The sequence below is a fragment of the Zophobas morio genome, unplaced genomic scaffold, assembly GCF_036711695.1.
Source record: "Zophobas morio isolate AGI-343-1 ecotype UQ-CSIRO unplaced genomic scaffold, CSIRO_AGI_Zmor_V1 ptg000024l, whole genome shotgun sequence".
NCBI lineage: Eukaryota > Metazoa > Arthropoda > Insecta > Coleoptera > Tenebrionidae > Zophobas > Zophobas morio.
The window spans coordinates 8,350,079-8,367,374 of NW_026972129.1; the positions used below are offsets into that span (position 1 = coordinate 8,350,079).

General features: G+C 30.9%; 2 protein-coding genes and 1 long non-coding RNA gene across 4 annotated transcripts; 1 reads left to right on the forward strand and 2 right to left on the reverse strand.

Annotated features, from left to right (window-relative positions):
• The first annotated feature begins 2,608 nt into the window (after positions 1 to 2,608).
• LOC135135268 (protein arginine N-methyltransferase 7) lies at positions 2,609 to 5,437 on the forward strand. The gene is made up of 3 exons (XM_064064298.1): positions 2,609 to 4,324; positions 4,780 to 4,937; positions 4,988 to 5,437. Exons 1-3 carry the CDS (start codon positions 2,642 to 2,644, stop codon positions 5,217 to 5,219), a joined length of 2,073 nt encoding a protein of 690 aa, XP_063920368.1. The 5' UTR covers positions 2,609 to 2,641; the 3' UTR covers positions 5,220 to 5,437.
• Positions 5,066 to 5,552, reverse strand: LOC135135269 (uncharacterized). 2 transcript variants are annotated; one of them, XR_010281482.1, is made up of 3 exons: positions 5,465 to 5,552; positions 5,241 to 5,298; positions 5,066 to 5,154 (listed from the first exon to the last, which is right to left on the reverse strand). It is a non-coding gene; the product is annotated as an uncharacterized LOC135135269 (long non-coding RNA). The 2 variants fall into 2 exon arrangements; XR_010281481.1 differs by having other exon boundaries at positions 5,082 to 5,164.
• A 1,654-nt stretch (positions 5,553 to 7,206) lies between these two features.
• Positions 7,207 to 16,550, reverse strand: Ringer (ringmaker). The gene is made up of 3 exons (XM_064064162.1): positions 16,387 to 16,550; positions 8,972 to 9,410; positions 7,207 to 8,840 (listed from the first exon to the last, which is right to left on the reverse strand). Exons 2-3 carry the CDS (start codon positions 9,401 to 9,403, stop codon positions 8,658 to 8,660), a joined length of 615 nt encoding a protein of 204 aa, XP_063920232.1. The 5' UTR covers positions 9,404 to 9,410; positions 16,387 to 16,550; the 3' UTR covers positions 7,207 to 8,657.
• Positions 16,551 to 17,296: the final 746 nt, after the last annotated feature.

A 17,296-nucleotide genomic window follows, 5' to 3' on the forward strand; every position in this document is an offset into this window, starting at 1 on the left:
ACGGAGGTCAAACTCTTACATCTTTCTAGATGCATTCTTTTATACGAAGAAACACTCCTTTTAATAATAATTTATTTGGTATTAATAAACGTAAATGCGTGACTAGCTCAAAATTAAGCAAAACACAATTTGAAAAATCCTCTATTTTGTAATAAGCCTAGAACTTGATAAAAAAAAAATAATTTTCTCAAAATATCAAAATAATGTTGCATACTTCGAGCTTTCATAGTGTGACCACAATATAGATATCAATCAGTAGAGACAGCTCGTGTCGGCGCCTTTGTTCTTTCTGACCCGAATTTTAAGCCGTCATGGGTGGTCGTTGCCTAAACTATTCCTAGATGTCGCCACCCAATTTAAAAAGTATCACTTCATTTACAATTTCAAAAATTGATTCGTGTACGCAATTTATTGCAAACTGTGTAGTTTGCTCAAATCGTATAATCGTGAATCGCAATAAGAAAAAAGAAAAATCGACATTTAATTTATAAACACGATGATTTGTTACAGTTTTTATTTTATTACTTATACAATTTGACAATTCGCACATTTTTTCCCCGAATACTTGAGGTTTAATTATCATTGTAAAAATAATGTAATAAATACATCTAAAAAGAAAGAGGTTTATTTAAGAAAAAATAAATAAAATAAAAAATAAATTACAAAAAGGAAAAAAGTTGATGCTGCCAAATTATTTTCTTTCTATTAATTTTTTCACCTTTGGCATTTGTAAATTTTAAGCTAGCATTTACAAATTTTAGTGTATAAAATAATCTCATCCTTGCATACAAAGCAAGCAAATAATCGTATGGAAAGATTTGGCATGGATAAACAAATGTAACTTGCTTATATAAATTTAAAAATTTCAACAAAGTAGTTCTTTGTAAAATTATATTTTCAAAATTTTCACTAAAAATTTGCTCTAATTACAAATTTAAAAAAAAGAAATTATCGTTTGGCATGTATAATTTACCAAATAACTGGCAATTCTTCGTTTGGTATGTACTAATAAACATTTCCGAATTAGGTAGCCACAGATATATCTAACTGCGTTTTGTTTAGCTGTGTGAAAGTGTTAATCACAATCTTTTAAGGTGGTCTTCTGCATCGTGGTGACTGATTCTTCTTCATCAAAACGACGACCTACATTTAACTTTAAAATTTTTTCCATATCAGGCTCGCAGTTTTGATTACCTGTGTTCGTTTCATCAAAATAATCTTGTATGATTAATTTTCTAAAAACCATTTGAAATTGATTAGATGTGGGGTTAATAGAATTTCCATTTTGTTTCCTAATCCATCCAAAACAGTTTTCTAGTGCGTCTTGGCAAAGGCGTCTTGTTAATATATAGTCAAACCCATTTTACCTAACAACTTAACCCGTAAGCGTAATATCATATAAAGTAAAATTTTTATTAAAAAAAAATTATTACAAAAAAAATTAATATGTGTCGGCTCACATAAAGTGCAGGTAATTGGTATGGGTCGACGCAGGTAAGAATAATTAAGGAATTCATGAAACCGGAAGTCCATAGGGATTCAGCGAAAAAGGATATTTGACAAACTGTACGGCTTGGGTCATTTTTACCCACGCGCGACTGCTTATGGGTTAAGCAACATCTCAAAATAAAACTCACAATTGTGTAGGTCAAAAAATATATATATATACATGATGAATAAAAAAATTGTTTATTGAGAGAAGGTCTGCTTATATAATTTTTTGTTACGTGTAGTTTGTTTCTTATTATTTTTATATTTAATTTCACCACAACAACGGAATCATATATAATAAATTTTTATTTTTTATTTCATAACCACCGTTGTTGTCCGTTTGCGACGACTTTTTAAACAAAAAGTGTGTTATGTTTACTATCTTTTCCAAGAATTCCAAACACGATGGAGAGAATAGGGCGCACAACAGGGATCCTGTATGAAAATTCATCGGACAAAGATTTTACCTTTTATTGTGAAAATTACATTTTTATACCATTTGTACAATTCTACCGGAAAAGCAGTCTTAAACAAGCAAAACCGGCAAAAATATTGTAACAAAACTGCCAAATTTCAAATATTTTAGACGTCAGTTGGGGGCCCTCATTCGGTCATAATGCGAACGACCACCCACGAAAACGGGTCACGAAAAACGGCGAGCTGTCTCTAACTGTGGTGTGACTTTAGTATTGTTTTCAATTAATAAAATTACTATTACTCGGTACTCTATATTTTTTCTTAGTGGGATAAAGTCAAATTTTGTTTTTACGTAATTCAATTTTCTGATCAACGTTCAAGACCCAAAATTCTGTTTTCATAAAAAATACAACTTTAACGCTCACACCTCATGTAACTGGAAATTGCATGTTGCAAAATAGCTCGTCAATTTACACAAATTATCATCCATTTTGAGTGGTTTGAGACAATTTGTAAAATTTAAAAGGGCACGCCCGACGACATCAGTTCCCGCGTAGCTCTAATTGGTTGAAAGTTACAAGGCAACCTGTTTTCTTTGCTTTTCTTTTTTTATAGTTAATTAGCTAGATATAGACAACCAGCAATACGAGTACCAGTAAAATTACGCGATGAACGTAAACAATTTTCTGTTGTGACAGATAAACATAACCTATCTTATTATAGGTTAACTTTAATGTTACCTCGTGTTTACGCCAGAGTTTTTAAAAATTACAGTAGCAAAATGAGTATTTTTGTGCAAAAACTGAATCCTATCACGGGTCTCAACGATTGGACAGTGCAACAAGAGGATTATGATTATCATCAAGAAGTGGCAAGATCATCTTTCGCAGATATGCTTCATGATACTGAAAGAAATCAAAAATACGAATCTGCACTTAAATCAGCGATAAAAATGATGCATGCAAATGGGAAAAAGGCAAACGTGTTAGATATAGGAACAGGTACTGGACTGCTATCAATGATGGCTGTGAAACACGGAGCCGATAGTGTTGTGGCATGTGAAGCCTTTGTGCCGATGAGTGAATGTGCTCAGAAAGTAATAAAACGCAATGGTTTTAACGAAAAAATCAAAATTATACCGAAGCGATCAACAGAATTAACAGTGGGACCCAATGGCGATTTATCAACACGCTGCAATATTTTAGTGACGGAAGTTTTTGACACTGAGTTGATTGGTGAGGGTGCCATGGCTACATTTACTCATGCACATAAAGTTTTGTTGGAGAAAGATTGTATAGTTGTACCACAGTCAGCAACGATCTATGCACAAGTTGTAGAGAGCCCGTTTATACAAAATTGGAACAAATTAAAAGATGTATATGATGATGAAGGCAAATTGTTGATTAAAATTCCACCGATGATAAGAAACTGTGCTGGGTCTGCTGCAGTTCATGATTTGCAGTTGAGTCAAATTAACTTAGATCTAGTTAAGTTTCTAACTGCACCAGTACCAGTCTTCCGATTTGATTGGTCCGGTCGTACCCCTTTAATTTTTGAACAGTCTACAATTCATTCTATCAGAGCGAATCGTGCTGGAGTAGCTCAGGCGGTTTTTATGTGGTGGGATTTACAAATGGACACAGAGGGTAAAGTTATTTTAAGCTGTGCGCCACACTGGGTACACTCTGTGGCAAAAGATTGTATTCAGTGGAGAGATCACTGGATGCAAGCAATTTATTATTTACCACAAGAAGTTATTATTAACAGAGATATGGAAATTAATTTAATCAGTTCACATGATGAATATTCACTTTGGTTTAATGTAAGGTCTGATCTTAAGCTTACAAATACTGATTACTTGAAACCAATATGTGAATGCGGGTTGCATATGACTGTTTCACGTACACGAGTGGGTCAAATAAATGACTCCCTTAGGAATAAGAAATATATTAGTCTCTTGGAAAAAAATGTAAATAGAAATAGTGTCATATTAGTGTTAAGTGATGGTTTTTATTTAAGTTTATGTGCAGCAAAATTGGGAGCAAAGAAAATATATTACATAGAAACCAACCATTTATCTAGAAAAATTTTGCTTGACTTTATTCAGCATAATGAAATTTCGAACGTAGAAATATTCGAAAATATTGAAGCTTTACAAAGTCATGAACATCTTGACAAAATTAATATGGTTTTTGGAGAACCATATTTTTTGAATAATATATTGCCTTGGGATAATTTATTATTTTCGTATCTTTTGAAAGGAGTAAAGACTTTATTAACAGGTGACGCAAAAATATTTCCTAAAACCGTTGTTATTAAAGCTTTAGCTGTCAAATTTAGTGACTTAAATAAAATTCGACTACCACTGGGTGAATGTGAAGGATTTTTAATGAAGGACTTTGATGAACTTATACAGGTATTGTGATTATACTCTTTAAGCGAATTTCAAACATGTATTTATTAGTCATACATTCTTAGAGTTTGGTGCAAAACGAAAGGAGCCATCACGTGGGCTGCGCATAGTGTCAATTTATTTCGGCCGAGTCCATTGTTCCTCCGAAAGGGAGAACGTATTTGCAATGGCATGCACCCAGCCCAGAATATATTATTTTTGCCATATTTAATAAATAATAGTAATGGTTTTAGTAATGTGATATATTTTAAATTCATTTTTTGAAGGGACATAATATTTACTATAACTACGTGACTTTCTTATGCTACAGACATTGCGCCACTGTCGTCTAGAAGCCCCGCCCCTAGCCTCTTTCGTTTTACATTCGACTTTAGTTCAATTAAAATTTAAACCTCTTTGGGTCATCTCATGCAAAATCCACTCTTAAATGTTTTTACTAATAATATTACTTCTTTTAGACGTCTAGTAATATAAGTGATGATAATGTTGAAGCGCAACCACTTTGGGAGTATCCAGGGATCGCTTTGAGCAAAACTCTAGAAATCATTACTATTGACTTAACTAGTATACCAGAAAAAGTCATTGAGCGGTCTGGACAATTTGATATAGAAGAAAGGTGAAAAACAAAAATTTAATTTAATAACTCTTTAATTTTGTGATTTATAGACAAGGTCCATGTAATGGTATTGCACTGTGGGTTGAATGGATTAATGATGAAGATCTTAAGAATGTAATTTCTTCAGGGCCTATCTTAAGCCCTCAAATAGGACACTCCATAGACTGGGACGTTCATACTAGGCAAGGAGTTTGTTTATTTGCAGACCGATCTACATCTAAAATTGACTATACATTTAAATTTGATTTTAATGAAGGCAACATCAGCTTTAGGTGTAATTAGTTATCTGAATATATTTAGTACCTTAAAACTAAGGCTTTTTGTTGACTTTCATGAAACCAACATTGAGGGACCACATCATCTGCAAAGAACAAATGAGTTACATGATTTACTTAATTAAATGATTTGCATTATTCCAACAACTGTGATATGTTCGTTTCATCGTCATTGATTTTTTGCCACATACATCATTAAATCCATTAAATGTTGAATAGACCTGGTGACATCTTTTATTGCTAAATGCGTACCTTGTGTTTTAACGGTGTTATCATTTCACGACATGAATACAAACTAACTTACGCTGTTTCATAGTACCGAATGACAAGTGCACAATGTAACAGAATAACGGTAAAACCCACAAGAAGTTCCGCTGCGTGCACTCTAAGAAATAATGGTAAAATGATGTGTTCGCTATATAGAAAACTAATGGCCCCTTTAATTTACTTTATTTTTTAAAGCTAATTTGTAAATATGAGCAAACAGTAATTAAACCGAGTTTACACCATGCGTTTGGAAAAAAACCTACACCTGTGACTGTCTTATGTTTTTGAGTACATCATTCTAAAACCCGCGAAAATTCAACAAATCGCTAAATCAAAATGCAAAATATGGAGAGCACATTGTTTAAATAGGTCTGAGGAGGCATATTTCTCCAGCTTTCAAAAACTAATTAGTGTTGCAAATAGATACCTACAAATATTGGAATATCACAAATTTGCACACACAAAAAAAGAGATCTTCATTGCAGTAGCTGGATGGTAAAACCCAAGGTTTTACGATGGTGTGGTGGCAAATTTAGATTATGGACTCGAGCAAAAAAAACATGATAGCAAACTACGAAATGAATGCCTCTGTCTGATTCATGTCGGCGAAATCCGGTATTCCAGATAAATACTGACTTGATCAATGATTGTGGGAGAAAACTTTCTATTTCTAATTCTAAACAACAAAGAACTGCACTGGACATCCCACCGTTAAATCATTTTTAGATTTTTTTAATTTTCTGTCCTTTCAATGCAATAATGTGTGCAATCATTTAAACCGAACCCTTATTAATCTTGTTATTGGCAATAAACAAATTGATGTCTCTAGAGCAATGGATGTTTTAGTGACAGAAGACTTAATAAAGCTTACATCAACCATCCCTGACGTGGACACCTAATTTTCTTGCATTCACCTCCTCAAAAATGTTGACCTCTCGGGGAGTTCTCCATTTTAACTTAAGTAAAACCAACTTTCCAAGTTTATATAATGAGTTTTTACACACCAACTGGGATTTTTTGTTTCAATTAATATTTTATGTAAAGCATTTTATGATCGCATTTATTGAGCATAATTGTTACTTAAATTTTATAAAATAACATGCTTCTATACTTGTGGTTTATGAATCTGCCTTAATTTCTACTCTAACGAACTAAATTTTTTTAAATAATTGTTCTAGTGATTAGTCACTACTTGTTACTGATTTTTTTTTACTTTCGGCAAAAAACTAGTACCCCTCATTTATTACTATTTTTATGTCTTCACCAGCGAGGTCTGAGTAAGCACTTGTTCTTTATAAAAGAATGCTCTATGGGTATCGTTGGTGATTTTTAGAAATAGCAACGGTTACGGTTTTGTGATTTTTATTAGTTGCTTACGGTTTGAGAGCTCGAGAGAGAAGTTAGAAGGGTGTTTGAAATTGTCGACAGGTAGGTTCGGTTTTGGGGAGGTCATGTCAGGTCAGTATGAGCATAGGGCAGGTAGACGAAAGATAGGACGTATTTACATTTGTACAAGATTTACATAAATTATAAATGCGTTCAGGTAGATCACTTATTTTTAGAGGAACGGTTGTTCCTACAACTCGTTAGACAAATTAATTGATGTGATCTGTTGTTTATAAAATAATAACAAACGTTAATATAATTTTCTCAATTTAGATACGTATAAACCCCGGTTCAGTGGACTTTCCAACGATATTTGGGTATAATTAATAAAAAAACTATGACATATTTTAGACTTTTAATACTCAACAAAATACCATTGTAACAAAATAATTACTGTTCCTATAACATAAAGCAACACTTTTACAATAAATATTTAGTAGTAAAAACATTGGACAAGATGCATTTTTGAAATACAACGTGTTTAATAAATACGTTCTAGTGCTATACATTTTAAAAACTTCAAAAAAATATGTAGGTATGTACTACTTGCTATGTAATCATAACACTTTACACTTACTTGGGTAGCTTGCATTCTTACATATATTTTGTATACAAATGAATACCTTTACCATCATGTTTTCATTAAGATGTAACGTTTCAAATTAAGATTAAGGTATAACAGCTTACTGAAAAAACACAAATCTATATTATATATATTAATATATATTTATATCACAATTTTGCTATGTAATTCTTATCTCCATGACATTTTTTGTAATTAAATTGAATTTAGAGAATCGTTTAATGCAAAGAATAGTTGCAGAAAGTAAAAATACGAGCTGCCCTTATCAAATGAACTTAAAAAAATTGTAAAAGAAGAATAACTTTATGGCCAAATACCACTTAAGGCTACATTTACGTATCTCATAAGATATTTTCTAAATGAAATTGGTCGACCTGGGATTGAACACAAAGAGTTGTCCTAATAAAACCCTTTCCATCACCACTGCAAGATATCATAACAAAACTCATCGTGCTTGCAATTCGGTTTACATAAAGCAGTTACTGTTTTCTTGGGGTTAGTGTTCTTAAAAATATATAAACTCCTTTTTACCCAGGTAGTTATTGCTTACTTAACCACCTTTCAAAATTATTCCACGTTTTGTAGTTGCATTTTAATACAATAGTAATGAATAATAATGTAACAAAAATTTTAACATCAGATTTGTGAAATATATTTATTTTCCTTTGAAGATTTTTCACGAAATTTCGACGGAATTGATACAAAAAAAAAATCTTGAGAATAAAATTATGAAAACATAGACGACTTAAGGAAGACGTTTATTTGCAATGGTTTGTACTCTCTGTCAGCACCTTTTATGATTAACTGACAAATTTAGAGCCATTTGTGTCAATTGTGTTGTTGTTAATCAAGAAAAAAATTCACTGAGAAACTGTCAGGATTTTTTCTAGCAAATTAACATGTAGTGATGTGTACCTACTTATAAAAAAAAGTTATCCAAAACATATATAGAATATAGATTTTTTAAAACACTTTAAGTGAAAAATGACTTACAAATTTTAGTGCGATTCTTGTAAAATTTAAGGTGGCGTCAGTGTAACTTTTTTTGACTTTATTTGTTTTGTAAAAAATTACAAACATTTCTGGGATGACCCACCCCGCTACATCGAATAAATAGGTATCTATATAATGTATATATCTGAAATATTGATCTTTTTAGCGTAATTCTGTATGAAGTTGTTACAAAAATTATAATATTTTAGTACACTTTTAATCTTTTTTTGCAAAGGTGTCTTTATTTTGATATCCGCTAACGTATCCTGAAGCATCGACGACATCTTTTCTTCCAGATATACCTTTACCTTTTCCACTGTCATCAAAACGTTGTTTGTGAGTACCTGTATACTTTGATGTGTCTGTAAGTCGATCTACAGTGCTTGGAGTTTTGACTGCCTATAAATAAAAGATTAATTTTTATTCAAAGATCTTTGTTGCACAAGGTAAATATATTACAGGAAGGTGACTTGAAAAAAATGTACATAATAGTTAGGAGTAAATTTAAGGATATTACATTTTTTACTTACCCCAACTCCATGATGTCCGGGTTGTCCACAATTCGCCATCTTGTTTTTAATTTCCTCTACTTCAATTTTCTTATTCTTGGCAAGATCTTCCAGAAAAGATTTATAGTTAGTAATATTTATTTTTTGTGATTTAAGTTTTTTGAAATATATGCCCGTATCTGTGGTAGTAATTTTTTTGCCATCTATAACTTTGGCTTGTTTCATCCATTTATCACTATTTGAGAGAGTTATAAGTTTGCCGTCCGACTTTGGATCGCCGAATTTAGCAAAAGTCTTAAAATTTTCTTCAAAAGTGACATTTCCACTACTTGGGGGTACTGGAGATTTTGGTGAATCGCCGGCTCCATTTTCAAGTTTCAAGTTTTCAACCTCTTTTGTAGGCGGCTGATCACCGGTAGGTGGTTGTTCAGCGTTAGTTTCAGATTCGGACATGTTGCAGCTAGAAAAAAAATGGTGCTTTTTATATTTATAAATATTATCCCCAAATTAAATAAAATAGTCAAAGAGCACACACAATAATAAACATAAAACAAAAACAGCAAAAAACTACTTCGGGAGACAATTAACAAAATCGTAATTTAAAAAAATAAGTATATAATAATGCATTAAAAACTGACATTTTTTCTGTTCAGTTGCTGAAATAAAAATTCTAAATATATAATATGTATGCACCAAATGCAGGATATATTTTTAATTTTCTGCTATATACATATCAATGTCTACATTTCATTGTGAATAACCCTCTACTTAAAAAAAGTTCCAGTCCCTCTACTATTGTATAAATCAGGCATTAAAGAACAACGTAAAATTTGCTAACATTTTTGTTTATTAATTTTTTGATGACTTTTTTATTTTTAGGATCACGTAAGGACTTACAAACGACCAGTGTTACATTATTATTGTTATTATTACCTACATCATTGAAAATCTTTTTTTTTAACTTTATTTTGTACATTCTGTTGTAAAAACACGTAATTTACAAAAACATCTACGTTTTTCTATAATTAAATATCAGCTTTATAGCCAATTAATTTTTAATTGGTACTATCGATCATGAAAACAATTGCAACAGGAATACGGTTCATAGACACGTCAGTTCAAGTAACAAAGATGTGATCACTCTTCTAAATTTAGGTGCCACATGTAACCATCTGTATGAAAAAGAAATATTTTTCAAGATTCTTGGGACATTTTATATATATTATTGTAAATAAATAAAATGATGAATCTGACTTGAATTTATTTTTTCTAGGTGAAACTAAATTTGACAAATAAATTAGTTATGGAAAATATCAACAAAATTCAAAATTAACATTTTAATCACTCAGTTTAAGTAAACACTCGTCAAACAATTGTTAGTGGATATGTGATATAAAGTGAATGCAAAATCAATACAAAATTTTAATGACAAGAATACTTAATTTCATTTACTTATTGAATACAAGTAAACTATACAGTATTTTTTTTTCAATGACCAAGAAAATTACAAGTGAAACAAATACATTTTAATTAATATTTTATGTATAACGGTTAAATGAGTGTTAGTGTTCTCCATTAATTTTTAACAAGCTTTATATAAATACATTTGGAATATGATGTAAAAAACATATTAAAATGCATCGACGAATGACTAATTTCATATTTTCTCGACGTTTCCGTCTGTCTGTCTGTTGGTGACTTTTAGTTGTACTTTAAAACTACGTGTAGATGTTTAAATTGATGGAATTTTCTCCGTTGGGCAAATTAATTAAATAATAAATAATAATAATAATAAAAGTTGACCAATTTGTTGCCATTTTAAAATTTTGCTAGGTAAATCCTATTTAAATTTATTATTTATTATTAATCGCCCTTTTTACACATCTAGATTACTGAGAAAAAAAATAACATTGTATACAAATTTTTGTCTCAGAAAATACACAACCGTTTTAAAATTATCGTAAACATGGTGAATTCTTGATCAAAACTTATCCGTTTATCCCCCTAAAAACTGACTAACAATGACTTGATTCTATCTCAAATATATTATATAGATTAAAAAAAAGTTGTACTACAAAATTTTACGAAATCAATTGCTCTAAAATTTAGCGCTAGCTTTGACGTTATCATCAGCCTGATAGATCGATAACCAAAATTTTTGTATTCATTTCCACTATTTTTTTGATGACCTCACCTCAAAAGTTTGCTAAGTAAATTATATCTAAAATTTGTAGGATAATATGTTTAATAATATGTAGACGTTAACACGGACAACTATTGATATACCTCTCTAAATTTACTGTTAGTTATATCACTGATCAAAAGAGCCAGTGCTCGATAACTAATTACGCGTCCAATACAAACTTGCTGTTCATCGCTTCAAAACAAACCAAAATAAAAATAAAAGCTAAAAGAAAAATAAGAAAACTGGTTTTTGCAATAATAAACTCATCGTAAATAAAAAAAGACAGGTATAGTCTTTGCCATTTCTATTGAAACACTACTTATTTATCGTAAATTTGGCAACGTTCATATTCAGACAATTTTCTAACTAAAAGCCGTTGTCAATCAAGTGAAAGCTGTTATCAATTGCTAAATTTTAAGCAAAATCAACAGGTGGTGTTTCAATAGAAATGGCAAAGTCAATATAATAATTTTCAGAATAAAACAGGATACCCAAAACTGTCCACATAACGTTATACTAGATTCAGAAAACTGCGAATTAGTCAAGACTACTCGTTTTCATGAAATTTCTTTTCTATATAATTTTGTGCAGTTTAAGATTACAGTATGTAGTTACATAGAGGTATTTTCAAGTCAAATAAAATAGTGATCCTGCGAGCAGTAGGTAATAATGTAAACTTATTTACTCGTAAGCATAACGAAGTGTTCGTAAATGGAATAAATGTTACAGATACGATATATTCCTAAGCATAGACTGACTGTAAATCAAAAGGATGATTGTTATGCGGCGATCAGAAAACAATCTTCTGAATGATTTGCAACAGACAGACAACATCAATATTTTCAAAAGAAAGTTGTTTATGTTACTGTTAAATCTTGAACCATACAATCTGGACGAACTCTATACCACCATATAGGGTAATCTAGCGTTTATTTGTTTATGTTACTGTAATTATTTTTTATATTTTTGCGTTTGACGTTTTCTTATCTTTGTTATAACTCTTGTTTGTCGTAAGAAATATGTTTTCAGTCAAGTGGTATATTATCTACAAATGGATATGTAGGTACGCATCAACTTATCTATGACTCAGATCATAATCAGTTACGAACTATTGCATTTAGTGTGTAGCGACTTTTGATCATTTCCTCTAGTGACGATCAAATTCTATAATAACAAATGAAAAAAATAGCGCTATTAAGAATTCAAATAACTTATGACTTTATTACCTCAGTTATAAATTAGCTTCACACAAAGTGTGATTCGACTGGTGTAAGGAGGTTGTCATTACGAATTATTGGCGATACATCGATTAGTATTACGTATTTCTATAATATGGTAATTGATTGTAGGTATAATGTTTAACTGGCCAGTTTATATGGTACTAGTAAATTTCTGTCGTTTTTTCATTTTACTAAATACTAATTTTATTAGTGTAATATTAAACATACATTTCTTAAATAACAACTTTCCAGTTTTCAGGCAATTTTAAATAATACCTAAACGGGTCTTCCGTATATTGATCATATTAAATTTAGTACATCATTGATTAAAATATATTTAGAAACAAAGTGCAACCACCTTGTGGATTAGCAACACCCTAAATTTGGATTATGTTTCACGAATCCATTAAAAACTACTTCTAGAGTGACGACCTCATTTCATTAAAATGGAAGTGACATCTAGTATCGTTAATACTAACGCCTTATATGCGTTTATGCTGTCCAATGCTCATTTTGTTTCATAAATATTAACAATTAGTAGAAAAATATTAAATTTCAAGTAGAATTTTATTATTATTTTAGAATCGATCTTCTGTTCCGTATTTGGATGAAAAATGCTGATGGTATTGGGATATTTCTTTCTCCCACATAGTTGTCTATATGGGTTGAGTAAAAGCGACTGTTATCCGTCACAATTTGTCACTAAAAACTCGTCAACTAACGGTTACAATTGATGTATTATTTATTGAAACAAAAATTTAATATAGTAAGTATGTCATTACTTTTGTTTATTATTCCCACAGAATTCAAGTCCTAAAAAATTGGTCGAAGGTTATTTCGACACAATTTTTCTCGCCCTCTGAAGTACAGTCCAACAAGTCCAGAATCTTTGAAAAAATTTGATTTTGCGGACAACATGAAATATATTTAAGGCAGATAACCAACGGGAAAAATGTATTCTCAGTACACACTTAAGTTCAACTGTTTATATGTTCTTCAAAAAATTCTACCATTGCCACGTTCAGATAACAAACATCAACGGCGGCATTTGTGTTGAAAGAAAATGAAATTTGATTTATTTTGTCTCTTGAAAACAGGGGAAAGGACTAATAAATAATTAAGCTACAAGTTATTTTGGGTGAGTAGTTGTTACGAGTACTTATTATGGAAATTTGGTTTTGTAGTTTCAAAGTTAAATTGTAAAATGTTGTCCAACAATTTTCATTTCTTTACCACAAACTCAATACGAATTCATAAATTATACATGCAGGAGTATACTATGTAAACTTTGGAGACTACGTCATCCCATTGCTGGTAGGGATGATTAGAGACAATTTTCTTAGCGCTTTGCCATTACACGATATTCTTCATACATATAAAAGTTGACAACAATCGGCCGAGTAGTTCGGAAATTATCTCTCTAATAAAATCGACACAGAGGCAGACAAACAGGCAGTCAAACACAGACAAACGTACTCTAGGGGTCATGAAAACAGCCATTCGTGTGATGGATCCCATTACAGTATTTTTCAGCTTTGACTAGGAAAGTAAAACATTAAATATCTCTGATTATACGGTTTTTACGCTACGGTGTACTTGTTAGCGCCTGTTACACTATGCAGGGTTCATGAAAAATTAATTACTAGTTAATTGTCTTTTTTTCCCCAACGAGAACCACCAAATGTGGGTAGATTCATTATCATCTGTCACATGTGTATGTTGTCTGAATTTTCATGTTTCGTCCAATTGTTTGACCTTCCAAGTTTACATCACGTCGCTTCGTTATAAGCTCACTTTGTTTGAAACATCGTGTAAATGCAGACATATGTTTGAGTGTTAAAAAACAAATGACTAGAGAGTTTTTTTAATCGCTCGTTATCTTCCACTATAGACTCCATTCGAATCAATTGCCTAAAATCCGAAGAAGTCTGACATAGATTTTCTTTATTCAAAAATTCAGAAAATCCAAACAAATCTAAAATTTTCGTGTAGAGTTTGATATGTATTTAGTATGAAGTCACTGCAATAAAACACGATTTGATTTTCCATAGTAACCAGTTTCTCTTACATGATATAATGATATAAGAATGATTCCTTTCGAATAAGGTCTATTGAGGAATTCAAAATTATATGTATCCCCTTGACACAGTGCTTCAGTCGGGGTACCCAAAGCAGAAAGTATGAAGAATGAAATCATCAACTCTAAAAACAAAGACTCAATCCAGTTTTTCCTATTTGATTATACTCAAGATAACACTAATTATCTACGAACAAACAAGCATGAGGTGGATTTTATTTGCCATTTTAAAGCAACTAAACGACAGTTTTTCCGTAATTTTGTGAGTGTTAGGTGTTAAATCACCTACCGTAAAGTTTTGATCATCGATCACCGTTTAATTTAATACTATATTAGGATTATACAAACACATATAAATAAAAATGAACACATTCCCACGATGAGGTCACTTCTATTACCGTAGATAAGTCTGTTAAGCGTACAGTCTATGGTTGATAAACAGGTGCGACGATAGAGAAAGTTGGTGGATTTTAAAATAAATATTTTGCTGCATATCTTCATTGCTTCTTGTTAAGTTCGATAATTTTAATTAAAAAATACGTTTAAACAATAACTGGTTAATGGTAAGAATTGAGGAAATTAAAAAGATTGTAATTGTATTAAATTACGATCAATTTAAAAAGACACCTTGAGTGCAGTACTTAATTGAATAATTGTCATAAGTATTAAATTTTATTTACAGTACCATAAATTTTTCAACCTAAACTTTTACGACTAGAAAACAACACAATTTATGTTGAATGAATAAATTCATATCTACAAAAACTTTTCGTGATCTAAAAATATTTGAATGCATAGCGTCTAAAAATAAGTATTTATTCATTTACTACGGCGGAAGTAAGGGATAGATAACTTTTTACTGCTACTGACTGTGTATACAAATATAAAAAATTGCACAAGTAGTAGGTGAAAAGTATGGTAATATAGTAATCAAATCATGTGTCGTAACAATCTGAGGAGCAGAATATTAAAAATGAAAACTTGTGTATATCAATACAAATTAGTTAATTTTAGATAGATATTCAAATCAACAGTGTAAATACACCATACATAACCATTGCTTCATTATTACAAATAAATGATTAACAAAGAGTTACGAATTTTCCTAAAACATAAATCAAAAGGAACTAGTGCATTTCGGAAAACATTTTTTTTTTCTTTTTCAGGCAGAGTGTGCACTGTTCAAGGTAATTAGTATACATTGCATCGTAAAGCAAACAAAAGTTAAAGTACCTGTTTTTTTATGATTTCATAAACGCATGTAACCACAAATGTTACTACACTATTACGTAATGTGTTAGCTTTATCAAGTCTAAATAGAAAAACAAATATACATCCACATTTTGCCTTGATGTTTTTTTGTGGAAACATTTTCTTTATTGTCTTTCTTTGTTTATTATAAGTAGGTACTATCAACAACGTACAGCATACAATGTACTACCACGGAATAAAAATCAATGTAATTTTTTGTTAAATACGTACATAAAGTTAAAAATTTGGTGCATCATGCATCGCTTTCTCACTGTAAGATGATGTCATTCCTAATTTTATCCCTTATAACGCACGCTGCCCTAGTTGTAGGGTGTGCTAATAAGGGTTTCATGCGCAATACAACAAATCGATTATTTTAATAACCCGGAATCCTAATTTCATCTGAGAATAAAATTTTAATTCAAGTGCGCTAATCTACCTGTTAAACTTACGTACTTACTGTTTTTGTGTAATCTCTAAAAATAAAAAAATAAGCAAACATTAGCAAACGTTTACTTTTTGCTTTGATTTTCAAATAACGCTAACTTACAAAGTTTCGTAAGAAACTCATTCCATTTAGAGAATTATGTTGTAAATGGCAATAAAAGGTTGCGTGATCGAATCAATTTTCCTTTATTAAATATTTATGACAGATGTGATTGAAATTATCTTATCACCAGAAAAGGATGGTCTCACAACTTACCTTCTCTGCAAAAAAAATCGTCACGTAAATCACCTGTTGTTGAAATATATTCTACGACAACTTATTTACAGAGCACCGATACCAACTCTATGGCGTCTTGATTTGCACTGCTCGCAGTAAAGTGTGATATCACTCAAACGATTTCAGTGCTGTTACTACTGCTTTATCTGCTGAATTTTTAAACCGTTTTCATTCAGCCACTGCAGAGAAGAATTATTGATTCGTAAAACCTTCTTTTTTTTGGTTTAAATAAATCAAATTATTTTTGCGCATATGTATTTCAGGATTTGCGTCGATGATGCTGGTGAAACTGTATCTCTTGCCATTTTTACATAATTGTGTGCGTTATTGCGATTTCAAAATCGTGCTTTTCTGTTATCAAAAGTTTACTTACATGAATCGCTTTTAAAGTAAATAATAAGGTTTCTTTATTGATCGCTTAAAGGAGACAAAGAAAAACGTTTAATCGTTATTTTTTGTACCGATGACTGTACAAAAATTTTTTGCTGTATCGATTTCGAAAATCAGTAAATGATTTAATTGACAATTTACTTAAGTCGCTGCAATTAAATTTTTGTATATTCGTGTTAGTTTTGGAAATAGTTTCAGGACACCATAATGAACTTAAAAAACGATTTTCAGCTAACTTGTTTCATATTTGCTGATATTACTAATTCAAGAAGTTTTGTTGGCGTCCTTAAAGCTGTTTAATATTACACGAACTAGAATAGTCAGTGAGTGAAATCATGCAAATCGGTAACCGTATATAAAGCAGATCAATTTAACATAAAAATTGATAATAAAACATTTGCGAAAATTCAGTTATTAAAAATAATAGCTCATTCATTACATCTTTTTAAGAGATTACTGCATCTATCGACTAATTTTTAGATGTCTTTGTGAAGCTTGT

What these genes read in the sequence shown, in the direction of transcription:
- Ringer (XM_064064162.1), bottom strand. Translation starts at nt 9,403, where the DNA reads ATGTCCGAATCTGAAACTAACGCTGAACAACCACCTACCGGTGATCAG. An exon ending in CCGGACATCATGGAGTTGGG is followed by an intron (nt 8,841 to 8,971) that starts GTAAGTAAAAAA and finishes TTTTATTTATAG; the next exon opens with GCAGTCAAAACTCCAAGCAC.
- LOC135135268 (XM_064064298.1), top strand. Translation starts at nt 2,642, where the DNA reads ATGTTACCTCGTGTTTACGCCAGAGTTTTTAAAAATTACAGTAGCAAA. An exon ending in ACTTTGATGAACTTATACAG is followed by an intron (nt 4,325 to 4,779) that starts GTATTGTGATTA and finishes TACTTCTTTTAG; the next exon opens with ACGTCTAGTAATATAAGTGA. An exon ending in CAATTTGATATAGAAGAAAG is followed by an intron (nt 4,938 to 4,987) that starts GTGAAAAACAAA and finishes TGTGATTTATAG; the next exon opens with ACAAGGTCCATGTAATGGTA.